At 39.1% G+C, this 21,606-nt stretch overlaps 2 protein-coding genes across 3 annotated transcripts in view; both read right to left on the reverse strand.

Moving 5' to 3' along the window:
* The window catches only part of kif19 (kinesin family member 19), a 41,873-nt gene extending 40,577 nt beyond the window's left edge, over positions 1-1,296 (reverse strand). Inside the window, exon 1 of the mRNA XM_031314773.2 lies at positions 772-1,296. Within this exon, the coding sequence (XP_031170633.1) occupies positions 772-810 (39 nt within the window). The 5' untranslated portion in view covers positions 811-1,296. The remainder of the gene's footprint in view (positions 1-771) is intronic.
* A 1,093-nt stretch (positions 1,297-2,389) lies between these two features.
* ttyh2 (tweety family member 2) overlaps positions 2,390-21,606 on the reverse strand; it is a 61,739-nt gene continuing 42,522 nt past the window's right edge. Inside the window, exons 6-15 of one of the 2 annotated variants that reach the window (XM_031314774.2) lie at positions 15,835-15,907; positions 11,780-11,849; positions 11,564-11,619; positions 8,424-8,516; positions 8,166-8,258; positions 7,587-7,729; positions 6,489-6,674; positions 6,323-6,401; positions 5,287-5,313; positions 2,390-3,679 (exon numbers count right to left, since the gene is read on the reverse strand). In XM_031314774.2, the coding sequence (XP_031170634.1) occupies positions 3,599-3,679; positions 5,287-5,313; positions 6,323-6,401; positions 6,489-6,674; positions 7,587-7,729; positions 8,166-8,258; positions 8,424-8,516; positions 11,564-11,619; positions 11,780-11,849; positions 15,835-15,907 (901 nt within the window). In that variant the 3' untranslated portion in view covers positions 2,390-3,598. The remainder of the gene's footprint in view (positions 3,680-5,286; positions 5,314-6,322; positions 6,402-6,488; positions 6,675-7,586; positions 7,730-8,165; positions 8,259-8,423; positions 8,517-11,563; positions 11,620-11,779; positions 11,850-15,834; positions 15,908-21,606) is intronic. The other variant, XM_031314775.2, reaches the window with a different exon arrangement.

The following is a 21,606-nucleotide window of genomic DNA, read 5'->3' on the forward strand; positions in this document are numbered from 1 at the left end:
AAAAAAGAAATATAAAAAAACAGAAAAATACAGTTTACTAGGTACACCTGTATCATATGTATGTATGTAGTATGCAGGTACAGTATATATGTATTTATGTATACGTATTGCAATCCAGTGCATCAAACTGTTCAGTCATAGATTCTACTTTCATTATGCCTATAATGTTCAGGGTTTCTTGACACTATCATAGAAGTGTTGATTCAATTTTATGTTTTAGCATTGAGGTCACAGTGTGTGTGTGTGTGTGTGTGTGTGTGTGTGTGTGTGTGTGTGTGTGTGTGTGTGTGGAGTACTAAACTGCATTCCATTATTATATAGAGGTGTTTGGTTTCCCTCATATATGTACATAGACTGGACAAACAATTAGAAACATATCTTATTGAAATGTGTGTTACAACACACACACACACACACACACACACACCTTTAACTATGAGCTCAATAACAACATTTCATACAATGTTAACAAAAACTGGAACATTACACCAACGTTAGGCATGATATAAGTAGACTTAACAGTTGTACTGGATTGCATTATATTGTAGGCTATAGGTGAATCTAATAAAGTGACCACTGAGTGTAGTTGGCAGCATAGTTCTGGGTTTGTGTCGTTGACCATTAAGACCACCGAACAACAGCTTGCTTGAGTAAAGGGAAAACGTACACAGAAACTAGGCAAAGTGATACAAATGTTACGTTTACAACTCATGATATTTAAAAATCACAGTAAAAGCAACATTAAAAGGACATTGTGTAGTTTAAACTTACAGTTAGTTGGTGGTCTTTTGATTCCCCCGTGTCCTTCATGGTCACTTACGGTCAGAGAGAAGGATAATGAGCGTCAACAGCAAACGGGACCATTCTCCTCACTGTCGGTACCTACATGTCACCTCCTCTAAAAGAACACCTGCAGCACACACACTCAACAAGTAATGGACTCTCTGCAGCTGCTGTAATGGTCTCTGACGAGCTCAACAACCTCGCGTCGTGTCTTTCTCACTTAACGACCCCTCGTCATAGTATCAGTCCCAGCTACTCTCTATTTCTTTCTACTGTACGTCCTTGAAAGTGCGTCGTGTGTTTTCACCATGGGCTGTAGGTTTCCACTCAGCAGGTCAGAAACACGAAACACGGGAATAATTTATCTGGCGGCTGACAAAGAGCTGGAGAGAGGTGGTAGGTAACACCGGGAGCAGCCCACCTGCTAAAGCCACTTCCCTGTCTGTCCTCGCGCTACTCCGCTGCCCTGCTGCTGTGGGTTGCTATCGATATTACATCCGTGGTTGCTGTGTGTGTGTGTGTGTGTGTGTGTGTGTGTGTGTACGTGCGTGCGTGCGTGTGTGTGTGTGTGTGTGTGTCTGTTTGCGAGTGCGCGTGCGTGCGTGTACGTTGTTGTCCATGGAGATCCGTGGAGCAGTGGCGTTCTATCAAGCTACATTTGAAACCTAATTTACTTCCGATTATAAAATAAAAACCCAGATTTTCCAATATTATTTTTCTGTCACAAATGCACAGTTGTAGCATTTAACTAAGTAGTCTACATTTACGCAAGTAGTCTGTACAATGTTGAGGTAGGCCTACTTTACTTGGGTTTTCCATTGCATGCTACTTTATAGGCTAATTCTACTCCTGTAAGCTACATAAGAAATGGCTTTTTATATCTTAAAATTAAAAAAAAATGTAAATGGCTTTTATCATTATCAATTTGTTTTTATTACTAGTATTATCCTATTTTTCTGTCTCTTTAGGACTTTATTTTATTTTCACTCCTTATGTCTCCTGTTATTAATACCTGTGTTATTGATTTGTTTCTCCTATAAAGCATTTTATTTTATGTTATAAAAGGTGCTATATAGATCAAGATTATTATTATTAAGGTAACAGAGTATTTTAACACAGTGGCATTATCACTTTTACTTATGTAAAATGTCTTAATACTTCCATAAGTATTAGCTTCCATTCCACCACAGCAAATGTAAACACAGGCTATATACAGGCCTATCTGTTAACTATATATTGTTTAGACTTGTTTTTGTTGTGTTCCACACTTACCTAAAAAAATCATGGTAGCCTATAGGCTACTGTGTGAAGTTAACCACAACAGCTTTTTCTACAGAGTTAATACCTATGGTTAATTCGGTTTTCAAAGAGCAGCACTTAGACTTTGCTGACATCTGCTGGAAGAATTAAAAAAGACCTTACTGTGCTCACAGTATAAAACCACTAATGCCAGACCTATCTTTATCTCCACAGTGCTGTGTCAAGCAACTTGTTGCCCACTTGCTAGACTTTAGGGGCGCTTTGGTGTTGATCATAACAGCTTTCCCTGTGGTATTGTGCACCCAAAGGATATGGACACCCAACAACAAAGTGAAGACACATCAAATTGTATTCAAAACGGATTTATTTAACTCACAATTAGACCCCGTAGTATGGGGGCACACACAAAATTAAGCACCATTCTCAGTGCCTGTACAATATAACATGCTTAAAGAAATGACACATACTAAAATAATTAATAAACAAAACTGCATGTATTAAATCCCTACAGAAAATTGTTGTTAATCAATACAAACGTGTACTGTTTGGATGGTTTGAAATTATGTAAATAATTACCTTATTCTCATTATTCACGGTTAGAGCAGCACAGCTTCCCAAGACAGAAACTACAACTTTGTTTATTGTATTAGCTGGATTAGATATGTAGAGAACATGAATTACCGGCCATTTAGAAAATACAAAAAAAAGATTTTTTGTGACATCGCCACACAAAACTAGAAAAAATATATAAAAATTGGCACATTGTTTAAACAAAATCAAAATAAACCACATCAGAATGAGACAACTGTCTGTTATTGTAAAACCTATATACAGAAGCCGTGGTCTCAAGGTAGTCTCGTCTCCAGGAGATTTAAGATTCACTTGCAGGCGTGTCTGTGTGTGAATGTAAATAAATTAAACCTCAATAATACCTCCTGCTGTGTGTGGCCAGTGCTGTGTTTGTGCTTCACAAATATCAAGCATGAAGCATAATACATAGAAAATAATGTTTACATCAGCTGTCATGTTCACATTTTTCTCTTTAGAGACATGAATATAAGTTTTGTAATGTAAAAAATACTTTGAAACAGGAGAGACAAATCATATTAAATTGTTTTTTGTTTTTTTTACTTTATAGTGACCACGTTGCTATGTTTTACTGCAGTGAGAAATTCATCCTCAAAAACTTCTTTTATCAGCTGTTTTAACAAAGTTACGTTTGCCAAACTCAGGTACATAAAGACAGTCAAATCTTCCCTAAATGCTTCACCAATAGATGACACAGCATGACCAACACATCATATTAAGAGCAGGTTGAATTCGACAGCATGTGTCAGAAATATTTAGCATGTTCCCCCAAAAAATGCCTTGGTGCAGAATAGTGTGATTAATCATTTATGAGCACAGAGAACAGTACCGATATGGTTCCATTGTCCTGAGACTGCACAGCCAGATGTTACACTTTGTCCTCTATGACGATTGGAGTAGCCACACACTCTTTTGTCTGTTGAGCGTGTGTGTGGTGCTGTATCCCTCCTCGATCAGATAAAGAAGACTATGCTTGGAAGTCGTTCCCAAAGTGTCTAATCTGTTCCTCCGTCATGGACAGATAGGTGGCCCGCATACTGGGGGAGTACTGTGGAGGAAAAGTTAAACACACAGACACAAACACAAGACGTTACAAGTTGATTCTGTGAGCTGAGTGTGAGGTTTCACAGGTATGGACTGACCCCAATCATCAGTTATAAAGACAGAAAGTGTCATGGGGGTTTAAAGGAATAGTCCAATGCAAATCTATCTTTTGAGGATCAATTTCTCACCACATGTAGGATTGAAAGGTGGCTCTGTAAACATTGAAGCTTAGCCGAGGACGGCAGCTAAAGTCAGGTTGGATTTACAGAAGTTACAATGGATTCCAGTCAGGACCAATAATTCACAAAATATGCTACATGAACATAGATAGATCTGTTGCCTTCAGACAGAGTCAGTCTATGCTGAGTTAAACTAACTGTTTAACTCAGCATAAAAGACTGACCAACCCTAACTAACCCTAACTGTAAATAACCCTAACCCTAACATTCTTAAAAGCTAACCTTACCCCTAACCAACCCTAACCCTAACATTCTTACCCTAACCCTAACCAACCCTAACCCTAACATTCCTAACCTAACCTTACCCCTAACCAACCCTAACCCTAACATTCTTACCCTAACCCTAACATTTCTAACCTAACCTTACCCCTAACCAACCCTAAACCTGATATTCTTTACCTAACCTTAACCAGTATCACTCCTTATGCCTAAACCTAACCAACCGATCAACCAATCAGAGGCGGGTCATGCCTTCACCTGTCCCTTCGGACCATCCAATCTAGCATCAACCAATGTCAAACTATTTCTTTAACATTTCCTGTCATTTATATTGTCATTCCAGTTGTTGTTTCCAAAATGCTTATACCTGCCTTTGACCCCCCCGTACTACACAATGTTTAGCCTTTTATTTAATTATTTTTATCCACCTTTTTGGACTTTTGCCTGCCTGCTATTGTCCCTGTGTTGTCTGTAAGTCATGAATTTAAGTTCTCACCTTGCATTTTGATGCATTTTCACACAACTCTGGTTCACTATTGGAATCCACCATAACTGCTATCAATCCAAGCTGACTACAGTTGCCATCTTCCACAAAGAAAACCATCTTCAAGCCTACAGGTGCTGAGTGTTTTATGCTCAAAAGATAGATTTTCTTAACTCATACATACAGAGTCAGGACATAGATAACAAATGTATTCTACAGTTTGTTTAAACAAATTCATTCATTACTTAATTTTTAAATTAGTAACACATCGATCACGTTGACATTAACAGTAACTGTGACATCACTCTAAATCTGTCAATACCCGAATAAAATCAATTCTATAGCGGTACACAGCGCCTGGTCACACACCTTGGGCAGTACGATCTATAGAATTAAATGAGCAGAACTGCATGCACAGGGAGGCCGACTGTGAGGAAATCCAGGGACATAACTACAGTACCACCCTGCGAACACTAGGGGCAGACAAACCCTCACTAACTCAAACGGACTTTCTGGAATGAGGACAACAGGTTTTGAGTTAAAAAGCCATGCCAGACAGGAAAACTGCACAGGAACCAAACAAAGTGATGTGAAGGAGAGGGAAAAGACAGAGATGCAACAGAGGAAAAGTGAGGGAGTTAACCCTGAGGAAGAGTTGAAAAGACTTACTCGGTTTCTATACTGCTGAGAGTATATCTCCAATAGTTGATAAAAAAAAGAATAAATATAGAAATGAAAGATACAAACAAACAAACAAACAAACATACACATGACAAACAAACAAACAAACAAACAAAAATATATAAAAGAAGCTGTTAGCTGCAGACTACTGCATGATGCTATATAGTTGAAGTCATGAGGGAGAATTTAATTACACATTACTTGCTGGCATTAATTAGGAAAGAAGTCACAAGTGCATCACATGTTTTGAAACTAAAACTGTGGAAATACACAAATGTGAAAAGTAGAAAATATATTGACTTTTGTTACATCTTTTTGTGGAATTAAAACCTCTACGCATAACAACAAATATGATGCAATTTATCAAAAATAAAACATGTATTTAGTTTGTATTTCCTGGTGATCACAACATTGTCTCTCTAAATTACCCTTTAAAAAGAAGGTTACAAAACACTGATCTAAAGTAGATTAGATACCTGCAGAATGCACCTAACTGCTGTATTTCATCACACATGTGCAGCATTTTATTAAGAGGCTTTGCCCAATGAATATTTAATCTGAAATGGGGGGGAAAACCTTTAGTGTCAACAGTTAGCGAGTTTAGAGTTAAAGACACGGGTCACTCCCTCCTGGGAATTTGGCCTGAGAGAGGCTAAATGATGTTCACTTCATGATTAAATATTAATCACATTACTTCTCCTTGTTTTGCTACTGTAAGTCAGCCTCAGTAAGTTATGGAGGGCAGAAGAAGGCACAGTGTTCAACGAAAGATCATCTCATTAAATACCTTTTTAAAAAGTTATTAAATTAAAGAAAGATTATTAGATATGGCTTAAAATTTGATTGATGTTAAAGCAAAGTTTAAGGAAGGAAGTGAACTGAGTCACCGAGTGAAAATATGAATAAAATAATCAGCAGTTATTCATAATAAAACAATTTCCTGTGCTTTAAAGGCTAAATCTGTCTTCTAGCTCAGAGGGAAGTGACATCATAGGAAGGACTTGGCCTCTGGGACCCAACGCACCGAGGGGGGTGGCGAGCCTCGTCCTATCAAAGGCACGTTCTCGTACCGCGGATTTCCCCCGAACAGAGCTGTCTGGTTCCTGAGAAAGAATGAAAGAAGCGACTCAGAGGAATTATGAAATTTACAAATCCCCCCTTTGCTCCACACATTATTTCAGTTCACTCACATGTACTCAGGCACAGGGGCGTTGGAGACAGCCGGGGCGGGCGGGTGTAAGCTGTTCTGGCTGCCCATGCTGCTGCTGTAGCTGCAGAAGCTGTGCATGTTGGTGAGGTTGGGGTTCTGAGAGGCTATCCTCCTCGCTCGCGGGTTGAATGGATCCTCCTCATCGATGTCGTCATAATCTCGTTCTCTAGAGGTGGAGAGAAACATCATAAGAGGAGCCTGTGATGTGTGCTGGAGGGAAAGACGTGAGGCAACAATACTGTGTCAGGTGAAAGTCAGCAGTAGCAGCAGCAATTGATGTGACTAACCCCTAACCCTAAGCTCATGTAGACAATTAAGGTACTTAAGCTACTTCTTCTCTGAGTCACAACTCAGTCAAATCAAAACCTACAGAAATGATGTGCACATTTTTAGATTCAGTGACTTACACTAACACACAGGATATCATCTTAGATGTCCATAACGAATAAACAGCATGAATCGACTTCCTTCCTTATAACTGCAGAACTCGGCTAAGAATCATCACTTGTGACAGTGATAGTTTAATGGTGCCAATTAGCCAAAATGTAAAGAAATAAAGGGGTAAAAGAAACAGGGCTAAGTTGTAACCCACAGTGTACAACCTACAATTCACTCAATCCATGGCAACGTTATACTTCCTGTTTACATCCCCCAAAGAATTATGGGATCTGTAGTGACATCATTTAAAGCATGAATCAACCCAAAATAAGTAGAAGAAAAATAATAACAGGAGTGACAAAAACATTAATATTAGCTTTTTTTCATATTGGAATATCAATCATTACTTGACATAACTAAATTGTCGCAGACTTTGCAAAATGAAAGGAAGCACAGAGTAAACACAGATTAATGGCACTGAATGATTATAAGCTACATAAAAAACGGTATTCCGCAGCCCAACACCTTGCACTCACACAATTGAATTTGTATTTGTAGCAATTGTACACTTGTAAAAATATATTCACACACATGCACAGGTAGTCTCATACAGTGGGTGAAGCTGCATAGAGATAGAGATGGCTGCGGGATGAGGAAATGAGGACGCTCAGGCAGGCAGAGAAGCAGAGAACGAACTGACCTGCAGGCAATTTGTCTCCATGCCCTGGGAATGGCACACAGCATGACAGTAAAGGCACAGGCTGCCAGGGTGGAGAATAGACAGAGGTAGAGTACACCCTCCACCCCATCATAACACACCCCCACCATTGCATCCAGGTAGTCCTAAAGAGGTCAAACAAATATATAATATAACACAGATGAAAAGGTAGATGCACGAACAGTTTGCTTGTACAGACGGACTCTTGCTGTCATATTTGAATTCACAGCAGAAAAAATGAACCAACGATGAAAAAGCACTTAGTCGTCTCCAGGAAGACATCATCAAGACTTCATACATGTCAGGCACATTCAGTGGGATGTTCAAATTATTGATGTAAACTGCACTGCAGTCATGAGCCACAATGTACAGGTTTGACAGTGCAGGGAACTCAGTTTAGAAAAGTTATTCTCATTAAATTTGAAATTCTTTCTGTTGTGCATTGCTCTGCTCTGTTCCCAGTTCCACTTTCAATTCAATGCTGAAATCCTGCGTGGCCACTTACTCTCCTATTGACCTAGTTGGGCTGCTGTGATGCCAATTAGGATGCAGTGAACAAACCTTGTTGAGCCCCCTGCAGTCCAACAGGGCAGTCAGCTGGTGCAGACTGGCCTCCGAGGAGTTAAGCAAATGCTGGATACCCAGTAGGTCTCTCTGCGGAGAGGTCATCAGAGTATCACTGACAAACACTTGAGCACTTATTTATATGAGAAAATCCTTCTAATGTTACTCCAAAAATATTTTTTGACTCTGTTGTACTACAGCATAAGAGTCATAGCTTGGTGTGTGTGTGTGTGTGTGTGTGTGTGTGTAAGATACCTCGGCTGTAGGAAACAGAGGCACAGCAAACTGCAGCATACCCTGGATCTGGATCTGCATGGTGGTCAGGGACCTCTGGAAGATGGTCAGAGGCTGCAAACAAGAAAGTGTTTGGAAGCATGCGAATGAAGAATAAACACTGATCCTAATGGAAGTCTTAAAGGGAGGGAGCTGCTGTCAAATGAAATTCTGTACTTGCATTTTTAAGAATGAATAAGAAAGAATATGCAGACTTCTTGTCCTTTCACAAAATGAAAACACACTGAGGAAAGCATAATAGCTAACATAATGGATTATTTTTCTGTAACTTAATTTGTTAGTTTATTTGGTTACACTTTACTTGAAGATATCTACATAAGAGTGACATGACACTGTCATGAACGTGTCATAAACATTATAAAAAGTCATAAACGTTTATGACATAACGCTTCTTTTAGTAAGTGTCATTCGGTTTTTGTCATGACAAGTTATGTTAGGGTTAGGGTTCATGTGTCATAACTGTGTCATGTGTTCATGACAGTGTCATGTCACTCTTATGTAGATACCTTCAAGTAAAGTGTTACCGTTTATTCAAAAGGAACAATTCAGATAAATTAATAGCAAAAACCACAGAGTGGCCAGAGTGAGCCTTGAACGCTGTTAAGAAACCCTAAAAATCTAATAAAAATCAGACACAAAGAACAACAGGGTGTGCAAGAAAAAGCATAAGCACGAATACAACACAGGGCCAGAAAAAGTTAGTGATAAGTATTAATTTGGTCCTAATACAGTCAATTTGACTAAATAAATTACTATGTTATGGCTTTGTATGGTAGTGAACTGATATACAAAGTATCCTATTAATACATTCCAACATGCTGTAGTTTGAGTCTGTAATTGTGGATGTGTAGGTTTATGTTCCCACCAACAGGGGGCAAAATAATCCTCCACATTTGGTACTATCTTAGTGGATAATCACAACCTACATGGAAGACAGCACCTTCTGCCCAATGCCTCTTTTTTAATTAGCATTCAAGCATAACAGTACTAAATTAAGCAGTCACGTCTCCAAAGTAAAATTGTATCTTCACAGTCACCCAACCTAACAAGAGTAGCCTGGAAACCCCCAGGCCTTTGTAACAATGTTCTATTGAAACAGGATATGGTCAATTACCTCAACCATCCATAAATATAATTGCTTTCCTCTGATCTGACATTTCTTCTCTGGATCTGCATGACTGTCTGTGGTCAAACTTGTCTCTGCAGCACAATCTAACGGCCTGATCAGATTTGACTTTTTATTTTTAGCTTGGGTGAGCTTGTTCAGAGCCAAATAAAGTATAAAAAAAGTTAAAAAAAATAAAAAAATGAAATGTGAAATACAAGAGCACAGAGGATATAACTACAGGGCACTGCTGTGGTTCAGGCTCAGAACACATGAGTGGGACATATAAGGGAGAAAGAGAAAGAGAAAGCGAGAGATCGTATGTTTGCCAATCAGTGTGAATTTCTGTATCTGTCAGCTTGCTTGTGAACTTTGCACCTGTTGGGTGTCTGTGTGGCGGAGAAAAGAGTGCTGACTTTGTTTACCCGGCAGGGGTGACGGCTGTCTGCCCTCTGCTGCTGCGCTCTTGTTACCCTAGGGGCATGTCTATGAGAGCCAGATAATAAGATCGGAGTTCTGCTGGGCCAGAGCTCACACAGGTGAAGCCAGTGATGTGACCCACAATATCTACTCTGCTTCTCTATAGAGTAAGCTCACAGAACTTTAGAAGAGGAAGATACACCAAATAGTTTCATCTTATCTGCAATTTTACAGCCTTTGTTTTGGGAGCTTTCTAACATTTGGCTTGTTTGCTTGATACATGCCAAAGACTGAAGAAATACAGGAGAAAGAGACAGAGAGAAAAATGATGCTGACAGCCTGGGAGATAGTGTTGGATGCTTTGCACTTTTGTAACGTTCAGCCAGACCTGTGAGGTGAAGTTAGGATGTAAATCAGCCAGACAGGGCTGGATAGAGCTTGACAAAGATCAGCCTTGAGGGGCAGAGAAATGAACTCCCCATCCAGCACAGATTTCACAGATCAAAAGATGTTTAGAGCATAGTTTAGTGAGCATAATTTGGTTGTCTTCAACAGCATTTAATTGACTATATTTAAATATGTATTAAATTATTATATATAAGTCATTTAAATACTGTTAAAATGTTGTTTTTTTTTAAAAGATTATTTTTGGGGCTTTTCCACCTTTTAATTGACAGAACAACTAGGTGAGAAAGGGGGAAGACGGGAAATCGACACAGGTCGGATTCGAACCCTGGACCTCTGCGTCGAGGCATAAACCTCTCAATATATGTGCACCTGCTCTACCCGCTGATCCAACCCAGCCACCTGTTAAACTGTTCTTATGATTTTGCAAATACCCCACCTCCTTTTTCATATTTTATTTAATCAGTCAACAGTTCATTTCTATTCCTTTCTTATTAATATACATTCTTTAAATCTTATTTCCAAAAATAAAGCTTTAAACAATGTTCCTTCTTCATACTCCCAGGACAAATATTCTATAAATTCAGTCCTCTTTAGGTTTGTGTATTGAACCTTAACACATTCTAAATACTGACCTAAATGTATCTATAGCAGTATCAAAGTATTAAAAACTGTTATAGTGATTTCATGAGGAACCATTTCTAACTTTAGACTACACTTTAATTAGGCAAAAGTTTTTATTCAACCCTGATCCAAGATGTTGATTTCTTTTGTTAAATGCAAAATAAAGGGGTGAAACAGATGCATATTCCCCAAAGTAAGGTATTGTATAGACTCAGATACCAGTGCCTATCCTTAGTCCTTTGTTTATTTATTTTGTTGGCCTAAAATAAGTCCAATTTAAGTGTATTGAGTCTAAATATACTGCAATCGGCTTTGTAAATTACCCAGTGTGTACGTTTTTAATTGTAGAATGTTAACTCCCCCCACATTCCCAGTAAAAAATACCATTGACATGACCCCAGTGTTAGCTACTGGCCCTGCTTATACTAGACCTCTACAAAATGTTACATTTATAAACTGCATTAAGCTGTTTAAACATAGACATTTTTGTTGTTGTTCATATCAGTCAACATTCAGTAGGAGCTCAGCAAAGTATCCTGTTTCCTACCTGCTGGAAAGGGTTGGAGAGAGTCTGGTTGCAGTAAAGATAGTAATGAACAATATCTGTGAAAAAAAAAAAAAACAACAGGCGGAAGAAGGTGATTAGAAGCATTTTCAACCGTCATTTTCCAAAGCGCAATTAGTGTCATGGCACAGGGCTGTGCTTTCGTAATTACAACTCCATTAACGCAACATTATCCATATAATTCACAATGAAACTCACCAGCACCGATGACACCCTTTGTCTGGCTCATAAGGTACTTGTCGGGGGAGATGCAGAAATCACTTGTGCCCTGAAATAAAAAAACAGGAGATGTGTGAGAACAGTGATCAGAATGAAAACAGCTAAACAGAATGAATGGCTCTTGAAATAAGGCGGTTAAGACCAGAAATTCATGATAACCATTCAGAGAAGGAATGGATCAGAGTGTCAAATGCTCTGCTGACAGTAATAGTTTTAAAACATGTCTAGACAGGAATACTTTTCAATTCTGTCACTCACAACCACTTTGACTCCACCGCACAGTGCTAACAAGAAACCTGCCTTGGCAAAATAACAGAAGTGAGGAGTCTTCTCTGAACTGCACTGTCTGAATGTTAAATGTCCCCTGGGCTCAGGTCAAACACACTGCGCGTAGCTTTACCTTCTCTGGAGGGAGGGACGCTAATGAGCGGTGCACACAGATAAGATACAGCAAACTGAGTTCATCAAAAAACCCGAGCTAGTTTGTTAGAAACAAGGGATACGAAGGAGCTCTGCAATTCAGGAGCAACTTTGTTAGAATTCCTGAAGGGAAAACAGTGATTTTCTGGGTCTGACTACCCGCTGTCTGTAATTAAGAGTTTTGCAAAGGGGTGCATTCATGATGTATTCATTTATTGTGAACTAAGGCACTAAGTGCAGCCTACACACACACACACACATTTTGAAGATTACCGTGCAGACTCACAAACATCGGCAGTCATTCAAGCCCAAAAACATCTGACATGCACACCTGTGATCACAGACTATAGCCACACACGAAGATCCTCAGAAAGACAAACAAAAACACTGTCTACAACACACCACACCACACTGGCATGCAGGGTTCCTTTGGATGTGGTGGTTGTCTTGACATCATTAGAGTGCAGCCACAAAACTCATTCTCATTTAAAGTGGGACACAGCAGTCTGGCTGCAGTGGCAAGTACATTTTCACAAGTTCAACTCTGAGTCAGGGTGGAGGACAAAGCATTGCAGTGCTTTTCAGATATTTTCAGATGGCAGAAGTTTTCTGAGCAATTTGATGGCTAAGTGGTCCCTGCTGCTCCCCTCAACAGTCGAACCATTAAAGCCAGTTCATGTGGAGAGTTGCCCAAAGGTGAGAAATGTCAATTTATTTTATCCCTGCAATGGACTGATGACCTGTCCAGTGTTTGTTACAGTCTGCAGCCCCTGAAAGCCCCTAGAAATGGATGACTGGTGACAAGAATCTGAGTGAAACCATTATAATTATATTATATTATATATATATATATATAACCATTATTATATAACTGAGGAAATAAAGTAAAGGGAAATTTAAGATTGAACAAAAGTGATATCTTCCAAAATGATTCACATGAGATTTATGTTTTAAAGTACTAAGTCTGAAACAAATAGTCCATCAATCAATTATTCCATTAGTGGTAAATAAATGATCACAGATTAGGCATTCAATTTATAAAGCAAATATTCACAGGTCCCAGCTTCTCAAATCATCATTTAAAAAGGAATATCTTTGGGTTTTAGACTATAAGTCGGACAAAAAAGCTATTTTGAAGACATCACCTTGGGCTTTTTCCAACATTTTATAGACTAAGTGATTAATCAAAAGTCAACCCTAGAAATGTGTCATTCGTATTCTGAGCAGTGCAGACGGTACTGAGTCACAGAGCAGTACATCCACACATGCAGTGTCTGTATAACCCTCATGCAAGCAGGACACACACACTCTCCACATATACAAAGAAACACACATGTAACAGGCCAGTATCACTCGATTGAGAAGACACACATACACAACACACAATTATTCACACAAAGACATGATGTCTGATGGTGCATGAGAGGCCAATGCTGATTGTTCATGTAATTGTTTTGTTCACAGCTGTTCGTATCGACGCCTGAGCAATTACAAGGCATTTTACTATAAAGCTGTGGTGATGTTTGCTCTTAGGCAGAGAAAAGGCACAGTGGATGTCAACCATACAGTCCAGTCAGGGTCAGACTCAGAAAAACACCACATCACAGACAGGTTACGTAACAGGGCGAAGTATATGTCATGATTTTGTAACACACACTGAGGACAACACGTAAGAAAGATATCTGTCATTTATTTCATTCATCAAGTGGCCACAAAAACAATTACTGGCCATATTGCTATGACATTTAATTTGGATATTTATGGTGTCCAGATGATCATTTCCAATAACTTTTTTTGTCACGCTAGGTAGAGTTCTCTTGGACAAACACTGAGCTCTGAAAAAAGATGCAGATATTCATGGTCCTCAAAGGATGGATTGTTATTTGACCTTTTCTCTACTGCTTCATCCAAGCAACAATCCCCACTTGTACACAAACAATATGACAATCTAATGGACAGATTACTATTTTTTGAATGTTTTAATGATCCTAAAAGGGCCATGCTTAGTCCAAACTCTTAACGTTTTACACAGGGTAACTACTGGCTGGATTGTCATGACATTTGCAGTGAATATTCAAGGTGTTGAGAGAAGGAACCCCTTTTTGGTTTGTATAGTAGTTCTGTATTGTGCATTGCTGCAAGGATTAGTTGACTTATCTTTTAGGTGATTTACAGAAAATGCTGTTTTTAGCCTCTCAAATACAAAATTTCCTGCTTTTCTTTGCATAAGATATATTAAACTGAATATATTTTGGACAAAACAAGACAGTTCAATTTGGACTTTGATTATTGAACTATTTTCTGACATGTTATAGACCAAAAGTTTAATCAACAAATCTAGAAAATAATCTGCAGATAAATCGATGATGAAAATAACTGTAAATTGTGCAGCGTATTGAAAGTATTGAGCGTATTGAACATTGCATACTTGCAGGATTTAAAGTCTTGGTTTCATAGCATTGGTATCACAAAGAACCGACAGGATCAGGCAAATGTAGACCACAGAGAGTGGAGACATTAATAAACTGGGATATGAAAAAGGATAATGTAACTGGAGCTACTAATTTGTTGTAACTCATTGCACCTCCTGCTGCTTTCTACCCGATGCTCATTATCTCCAACTTAAATTCACATATGCTAACAATCCTCTACAGCCCCCTGGTCTAAACACAACATCCAACAACAAACCTGAGAAAAATAGCACACATGCCTGGGGCAGGTGAGTGAAACACCAGTGCTCATCCATCTGATATTCTTTCAAACGCATTTTTCTATTTTCGCATGTCACTCTTATTCTTACCCTCTATGTCATTCAAACATTTGTGTGACCATAATAGTGCAAAACACTGAAATTATTCACCTATTCAGCATGATAGGCTTTAAAAAGCTGCAATTGGAATCCTGTTACATAAACCTTGACTTTGCATCAAGTTATTCAGACTTGTATAATGATGCTCACAAGATTTGGGTTTGGGATTTTGTTCATTGTCGGTTTATTTTTAGCTGTGTGCCGTTAGACAGCAGAGTTCAAAAGCACATTAGGTGACAGAAAGACAAACCAAGATCAGAAGAATTCTGAGATTGGGCACTAAGAACACGCTCAAACCTTTTAAGATGACTTTCTAGCTCACACACATTTTTCTGAGAAGGCTAAACATTTTAATTAAAGCAAGAGGGGCTAAAAAAGACCCTTGATTTGCAGCTATGCCGCAAATAATATTCTGGATGGAAAAGCTTGATGAAAACGTAACAAACTGCATCCTATGTTAACATTTTGGTAAAAAAAAAAAGGTGCACATGTATCTCAGAGTCTGTCGGTGAAAACATTTGTTGTGATGTGACTGCTCTGACAACTGTTTCTCATCCTTTTGTCCTTTTAAACACATTTATACACATGCAGGTATATGCACATAAGCAAATGTCAGGCAGTGTATAATCATCTCTCATCCCATACTCCCAACACATTCAAAGACATTTTTCAACTGCAGTGTGTGTAGTTATAACAATTTATCATCACAGTCAGGCACCACGAGAATTGATTGCAGACCAGTTTGCACTAGTTTACATATTAGGGTAAGAGAGCAAGTCGGAGGCGAGGAAGTGAAGTAGCTCACCACAGCAGTGGCCAGGTCAGCTCCCAGAGAAGTCCAGCTCAGGACCAGCGTCAGCACTCCAAACACCATCATCCTGCAGGGACACAAAGCAACAGCAGGGTTACAGTGAAACTCAAGCCTCAGCAACCAGGACATGATGGCTTGGTAAAGCTTGCCATTTATCTAAATGAAGTAAAGTCATTTTTCAAATTAAAACACAATAAATAATGATTAACATCACTTGTCCCACTTTGCAGTACGTTACTTCCAATAATTTGTAGTGATTACAGGGGGAGACACTATTTCTTTCTTAAATCACATCATTGGAAAAGTGGTAGAGTACCAAGGATTTGTCATTTAAACCTGCAATAATTGAAAAGTTGTAACAACACTGACATATTACCTTTAAAGTTGATATGGAAAGCTTGCCAACAACTAGAGTTGTTCCGATACTGATACCAGCACCACACAACAATGATAGCAATATCATACCCATACAGGGTTAGTATTTTATAGCTGTTGCAAAAATAAAAATATATGTATTTTTTAACGCACTGGTATTGAATCGGTACTCAGTATGGGCACGTACCAGTATGCAAGTTCAGGTGTCGGAATCGGTATCAGCAAGGAAAAAATGGTATTGGAACATCTGTACTAACAACAGATGCTTATTTACAGATAGAGAGCAACATTAGCATTCATGTGTAGTTGTGCTTTTGTCCACCTAATGAACGTAAGTCCAATATTTACTCTGCCTGTTGGGGCAGAAAAAGACACTGAAGACAGTGGTAAGAGTGAACCAAAGCACTATACTGTATGTGCTTTAAGTTGGTCTTTTCATAAAACATGAGGAAGAAATAACATGCTATCAGATTCAGGGAAAAACCAGTCATATGACAAATGCAGTGACAATCTCAAAACTAAAGCAAAAAAGTGAAATTTTGCAGAGTTCATATTGCTATCAGCATCCTATAGAGGGAGTACAGTGACGCAAATGGAGCTATTTCCATAACAGTTTCTGTTATTGAAAGGAAACAGCGTGAGCCCCTAAGGCCAGGAGTGGTGATCTCATTGTCCTGCCATCAACAGAAGAAGTCAGAGGTCATGTTTTTTTCTGTGGGGGGTTGATTCTGCAGCCTCAACATACAGCTGCAGCGCCGTGACTTCATGTACCGAGGAACGAGCACATCCGCTCAGCTGGCCTACATTCGGTTACGGCCCCCTGGGTGGGTGACTGTTCCCTGCACCCATGAGGACATAAAAATGTTTCGTTTTACAGTGGGCTCCCTCCCTGATGATATCATCATATCAGAACATGACATCAGAGACATGTCTCACTAAAGGGAGAGGGATGGGAAGGTTTGGGTGAGTATTCTAAATACATGGGAGCTGTGATGTGCCTGTCTGTGTGTATGCAACAGCACAGAAGAAGATCAATACCCATTAAAAGATGAGCACCGATCCTATCATAGATGAGCTCTTGGTAGGTGAAATAAGTAGGTACATTTCACCACTGTGGCACTTTCCAGATATTTCCCTTACAGCATGTCACCTGTGTTTAAATATAATTTAGGTATATGCATGTCCAGGCCCTGTTTAACACTCTACAGCTCCCTGGATAATACAATTCACAATGTGCTGAGAAGATACTGAGCTCCCGACACTGAACTTACAAGCCACCCATTGTGTTCTCATTCTTCCTTTTATCTATCTTCCCATTTCTTTACTCTTTCTATTCCTTCACCCCTCTCTCCCCTATCTTTTCTCTGCCTTCTAACTCCCTCTTTTATCAGTTTTTCACTCTTGTAGTCTGTCTTTCCCTTTTTTCTGATACCGAGACCTCCCTGACACTAAACAAGGAAATAGATGGAAAGGAGAGCAAGCGTCACAGGAGTCCTTATTTTGATTCAAAATTGAGAAGCAGAACAGATGCAAAAGTTGCTCAATTGTGTCAGCATACACACAGACAGGAAAAGTTGCTCAACTGTGTCAGCAAACACACAGACAGGCACATCACAGCTCTCCTGTATTTAGTAATGTTACATGGAAAGTATATTTTCAATGCCTTCAGTGCCTTGAATGTTTCTGTGTCTTATTTTTTTCAAAATTCCAGTGTCTACTACTTGTTTGTTTGCATGTGTCTGTGCAGGCAGACATACATGTCTATGGCATGGGTTCCCAACCAGACCTATCCGTCAGCGGCCCCAAGATAAATCTGAGGGATCACAAGATGACCAAAGGGATATGAAAAAAAGTCTGTTAAACAAAATTAAACAAAAAATGGTGTTTTTTTTATTTTTGACTTATCTCTAATTCATGCTTTATCACTTGTGAAATACTGAACACTTTCACCTCATTGGGCTTCTAAAACAAATTTAAATAAAGAAAACAGAGCAGGAAAAATCCGTATTTGGTTGAACTGGTTTTAAAAGGTCCTAAGCCAAAAAGGTTGGAAACGGCCTATGTGTCTGCCAGGCCAAGCCTATTTGACAGTTTGCTGTTGCAGGGTGTGTGATACTGGCCTGTGTGAGCTTCTTTAAACAACTATGACACAGGGTAACCGGGCAAATGGAAGAAATGCCCTCTCATTGCCTCCTCAGTGTTGGCAGAAACCAAGCAAGACTGTATTCAGTTTTGTGCTCTGGTGGGCAAAGGGGATTCACTGAGCTACACAGAATAGCAGGAAATCGGGTGTAAAGCTGATGCAAAACACATCAAGTGAAAAAGTTAAAGAGGCCACTGAGCAGGGCAGAGAATGCTAGCAAATGCACTCACCAAGGATGAGGTCGAGTCACTCTGAATTAAATCAGTGTCGGAAGTAGATTTTCTTCTTAACTGAGAAAAACAAACAGTAAACTGCTATATGGAAAGTGACTATACATCATTATACAAACCACCATCATTATATGTGTCAATTCAAACCAAGTGAAGTGAAAGTGATATGACCCTTAATGCAGAAATGTAGGAGACATACTAGGAACATGCTGCCAATGCCAATTAGCCATTTAATAATAATCACATCGTTCTTTCAAGTTCTAATTTTGGCTTCTGCCTTGTGATTGTCATCTCAGCGATCATTGGAGACTAACTTAGAACCCACCTCATTATATTGTGTTTATGTATCTTCAACAAATCATAACAAATTCTTCGCATATTGTGACTTTTAGGTGCAGAATTTATTACTGTCAAGATAACACTGGGCACACACTTCACTGAATTAATGAGTGTTTGGCATTGAGCTGTGTTGAGTTTGATCTAGAAGATTTTGTTAGTGGCCAAACTTGTGGAAAGTTGAAAGCTTGTACTAAAGTAAAACTTAAACCTATTGCAGACAGGCTTGTCATGTCTATCAGTAAACAAAGCAACAAACAGGTGATAAAGGATCAATTGTTGTCTGCTTTGGTGGAGCAGGGATTGTTGTCAGCTGGTATTGGTCGGGTTAATGGTCATAAGTCTGAAGTGGGTCTTGTCCAGGTAAAGTTGATAGAGCTGGAGTGAAGGAGTTCAAATCAGAGGTTAATGCGCTGGAGTGTCTTTATGCAAGCCAATGTTAACGTAAAACATATCTGTGGCAGGGATAATGCTGATGTGTTGTCGCACTTGTAATCATTTTTCTTTGGCCAGACCTCCAAACTTTTTTAGTTTAGATTCATTCATGGTAATTTGTTTGGTAAAAAAACACAATTTTACTTCAAACTAATCTTCGGGAATGGCGTCCTTCTAATTTGTTGTGGTCGTAACATATTTCAATATTTGCCTTTTCGTAACAGCACAATTACTAGTTTGCAATAGATGCAGAACTACAAAGGCCCAAGTGCACTTCCCTGTGGCACACCATAACTACATTTAGTACAAAGCTTTGCTTTGCCTTCAATTCACATCAATTATGTTAACGGGGAACCCTGCCATCCAATAATAAGTGATTGATCACACTATTTATACGCCAAGAGTATCTTCTATGTTTTGAAATAGTATCTTTTGCCTCAGATTTCAGATCAAACCATTTCTTTTCTACTTCATCGGTTCTGCGCCCTTCTCCGGATACAGCTTTCACTGCATGAGTAACTGCATTCCATGCATCGGTTTTATTTGCTGCTTAGTATGCACTGCTGACGCTACTAAATATGTCTAGTTTTTCGTTAACTTCTTGCAGCAGTATCTCCACTTCAGAATTACTAAAGTTTTTCTTTCTTTTGGAGGCAAGGCCTCCACCGTCTTTGCCACGTCTTCTGGACATTTCTCTCACGACACGGCCCTGCCATCTCAAGCCCTTTTATGGGAATTAACGAGGCGTTTACCTATGCTAAATAGGAGCAACGGGCATGAGCTTTCAATTTACGAAGACATTGGGATTCATCATTCTAAGAACTCACCTGCGAACAATTCTGCTGTTTAAGAACACGTCATGAATCAGACGTAGACTTTTCTTAGGGACTTTCTTAAGAACATATTTAAGAGAAAACTTAGGAAGATATTGGTGAATGACATTGTTCTGAATTTCTGTTTTCTCATTCATCATTATTTCCTGATTTCCTTGTTTATACTTTGTGTTCTAACTCTGCTGTCATTTCCGACCCTGCCACTCCCATCTGCCGGCCCTGCCATTAGTAGATTGACTTCACCTGCTCATTCTCCCCACTCACCTGTTCTCCATTCCCTCATTAGCTCCCTAGTATATTTATCAGTCACTTCCACTAGCCCTCTGCCAGATTGTCTTTGTGCTTTATGCCTTCGCTTACCAGCATGAAGTTTACTGTTTGACTACTTGTTTTGACCCAGTCTGTAGATTTTGCCTCAGCCTGACCCCTTTGTACTGTTGCCTGCCTGTATTATTTGCATCATTGTTAAGTAAAGACTCTTTGCTTCTACCTCTGCCTCCTGAGTCATGCCCTTGGGATCTTTTGTCTCTGAACTGTGACACATAGGTCTCAGTTGGACAGTCCATTTTGAATCAAAAGAGTCCTTATTTGTAGATAGGGTTGAAACTATTTCATTGTAATGCCGTTTAATCAAGTGTGTAATCATGTATGACAGGATTACAATATTTCTCAACCTGGATCAAACCATTTTTTAAGTGGACATATTATGGTTGTTCGTATTGTCTGTCACATCTACAATGTTATGTCGGATTTTCATGTTAAATGTGGCTCAAATAATGAGGTAAACGTATTTTAGAGAAAACTCTGTGAGCTAAAACGTTCAGATTTCCAACTTTTTACGGTTAAAAGTGCCGCTTCGTTCCATTACGATCTAACGTTAGCCTAGTGCTAACTATTAAGTAGCTGCACGCTAACGCAAGATAGCTGTAATCTTGGCGGCCAATGCTGGTCATTTCTCACAAATTTCGGGGGTTATATTACTGATGGGACATGTCCAGTTGTGTAGTGGTGGTTTTTCACGGTACAAAGTCCTGCTATAAAGCTACTCAGCTCAGATTCCAGGAAGCACTCTGGCCAATCAGAGCAGACTGGGCTTTGTCGGTAGGCGGGATTAAAGAGACAGGCGCTCCTGCAGAGCGTCTCATACAGAGGGTGAATACAGGTGCAGCAGTGTTTTTTTGTTTTTTAACATTAAAGCATGTTCTAGTACAAACACAAAATACAAGTATCATCCTGAAAATTCTATATAATAGTTACCCTTTAAGTTTCTCTGAAAATGTGTAGTATATTAAAGTAACTTCTACAAGACAAGGTTGTCTCGGTGGGATTCTGTCAAGACTAGTAGCCTTCTTGACATTTTATCAGTTCATTCATCTGGTTTCAAACTAAAAGTACCTTTCGCCTAAATTAAAAT

The sequence above is a fragment of the Sander lucioperca genome, chromosome 22 (assembly GCF_008315115.2).
Source record: "Sander lucioperca isolate FBNREF2018 chromosome 22, SLUC_FBN_1.2, whole genome shotgun sequence".
NCBI lineage: Eukaryota > Metazoa > Chordata > Actinopteri > Perciformes > Percidae > Sander > Sander lucioperca.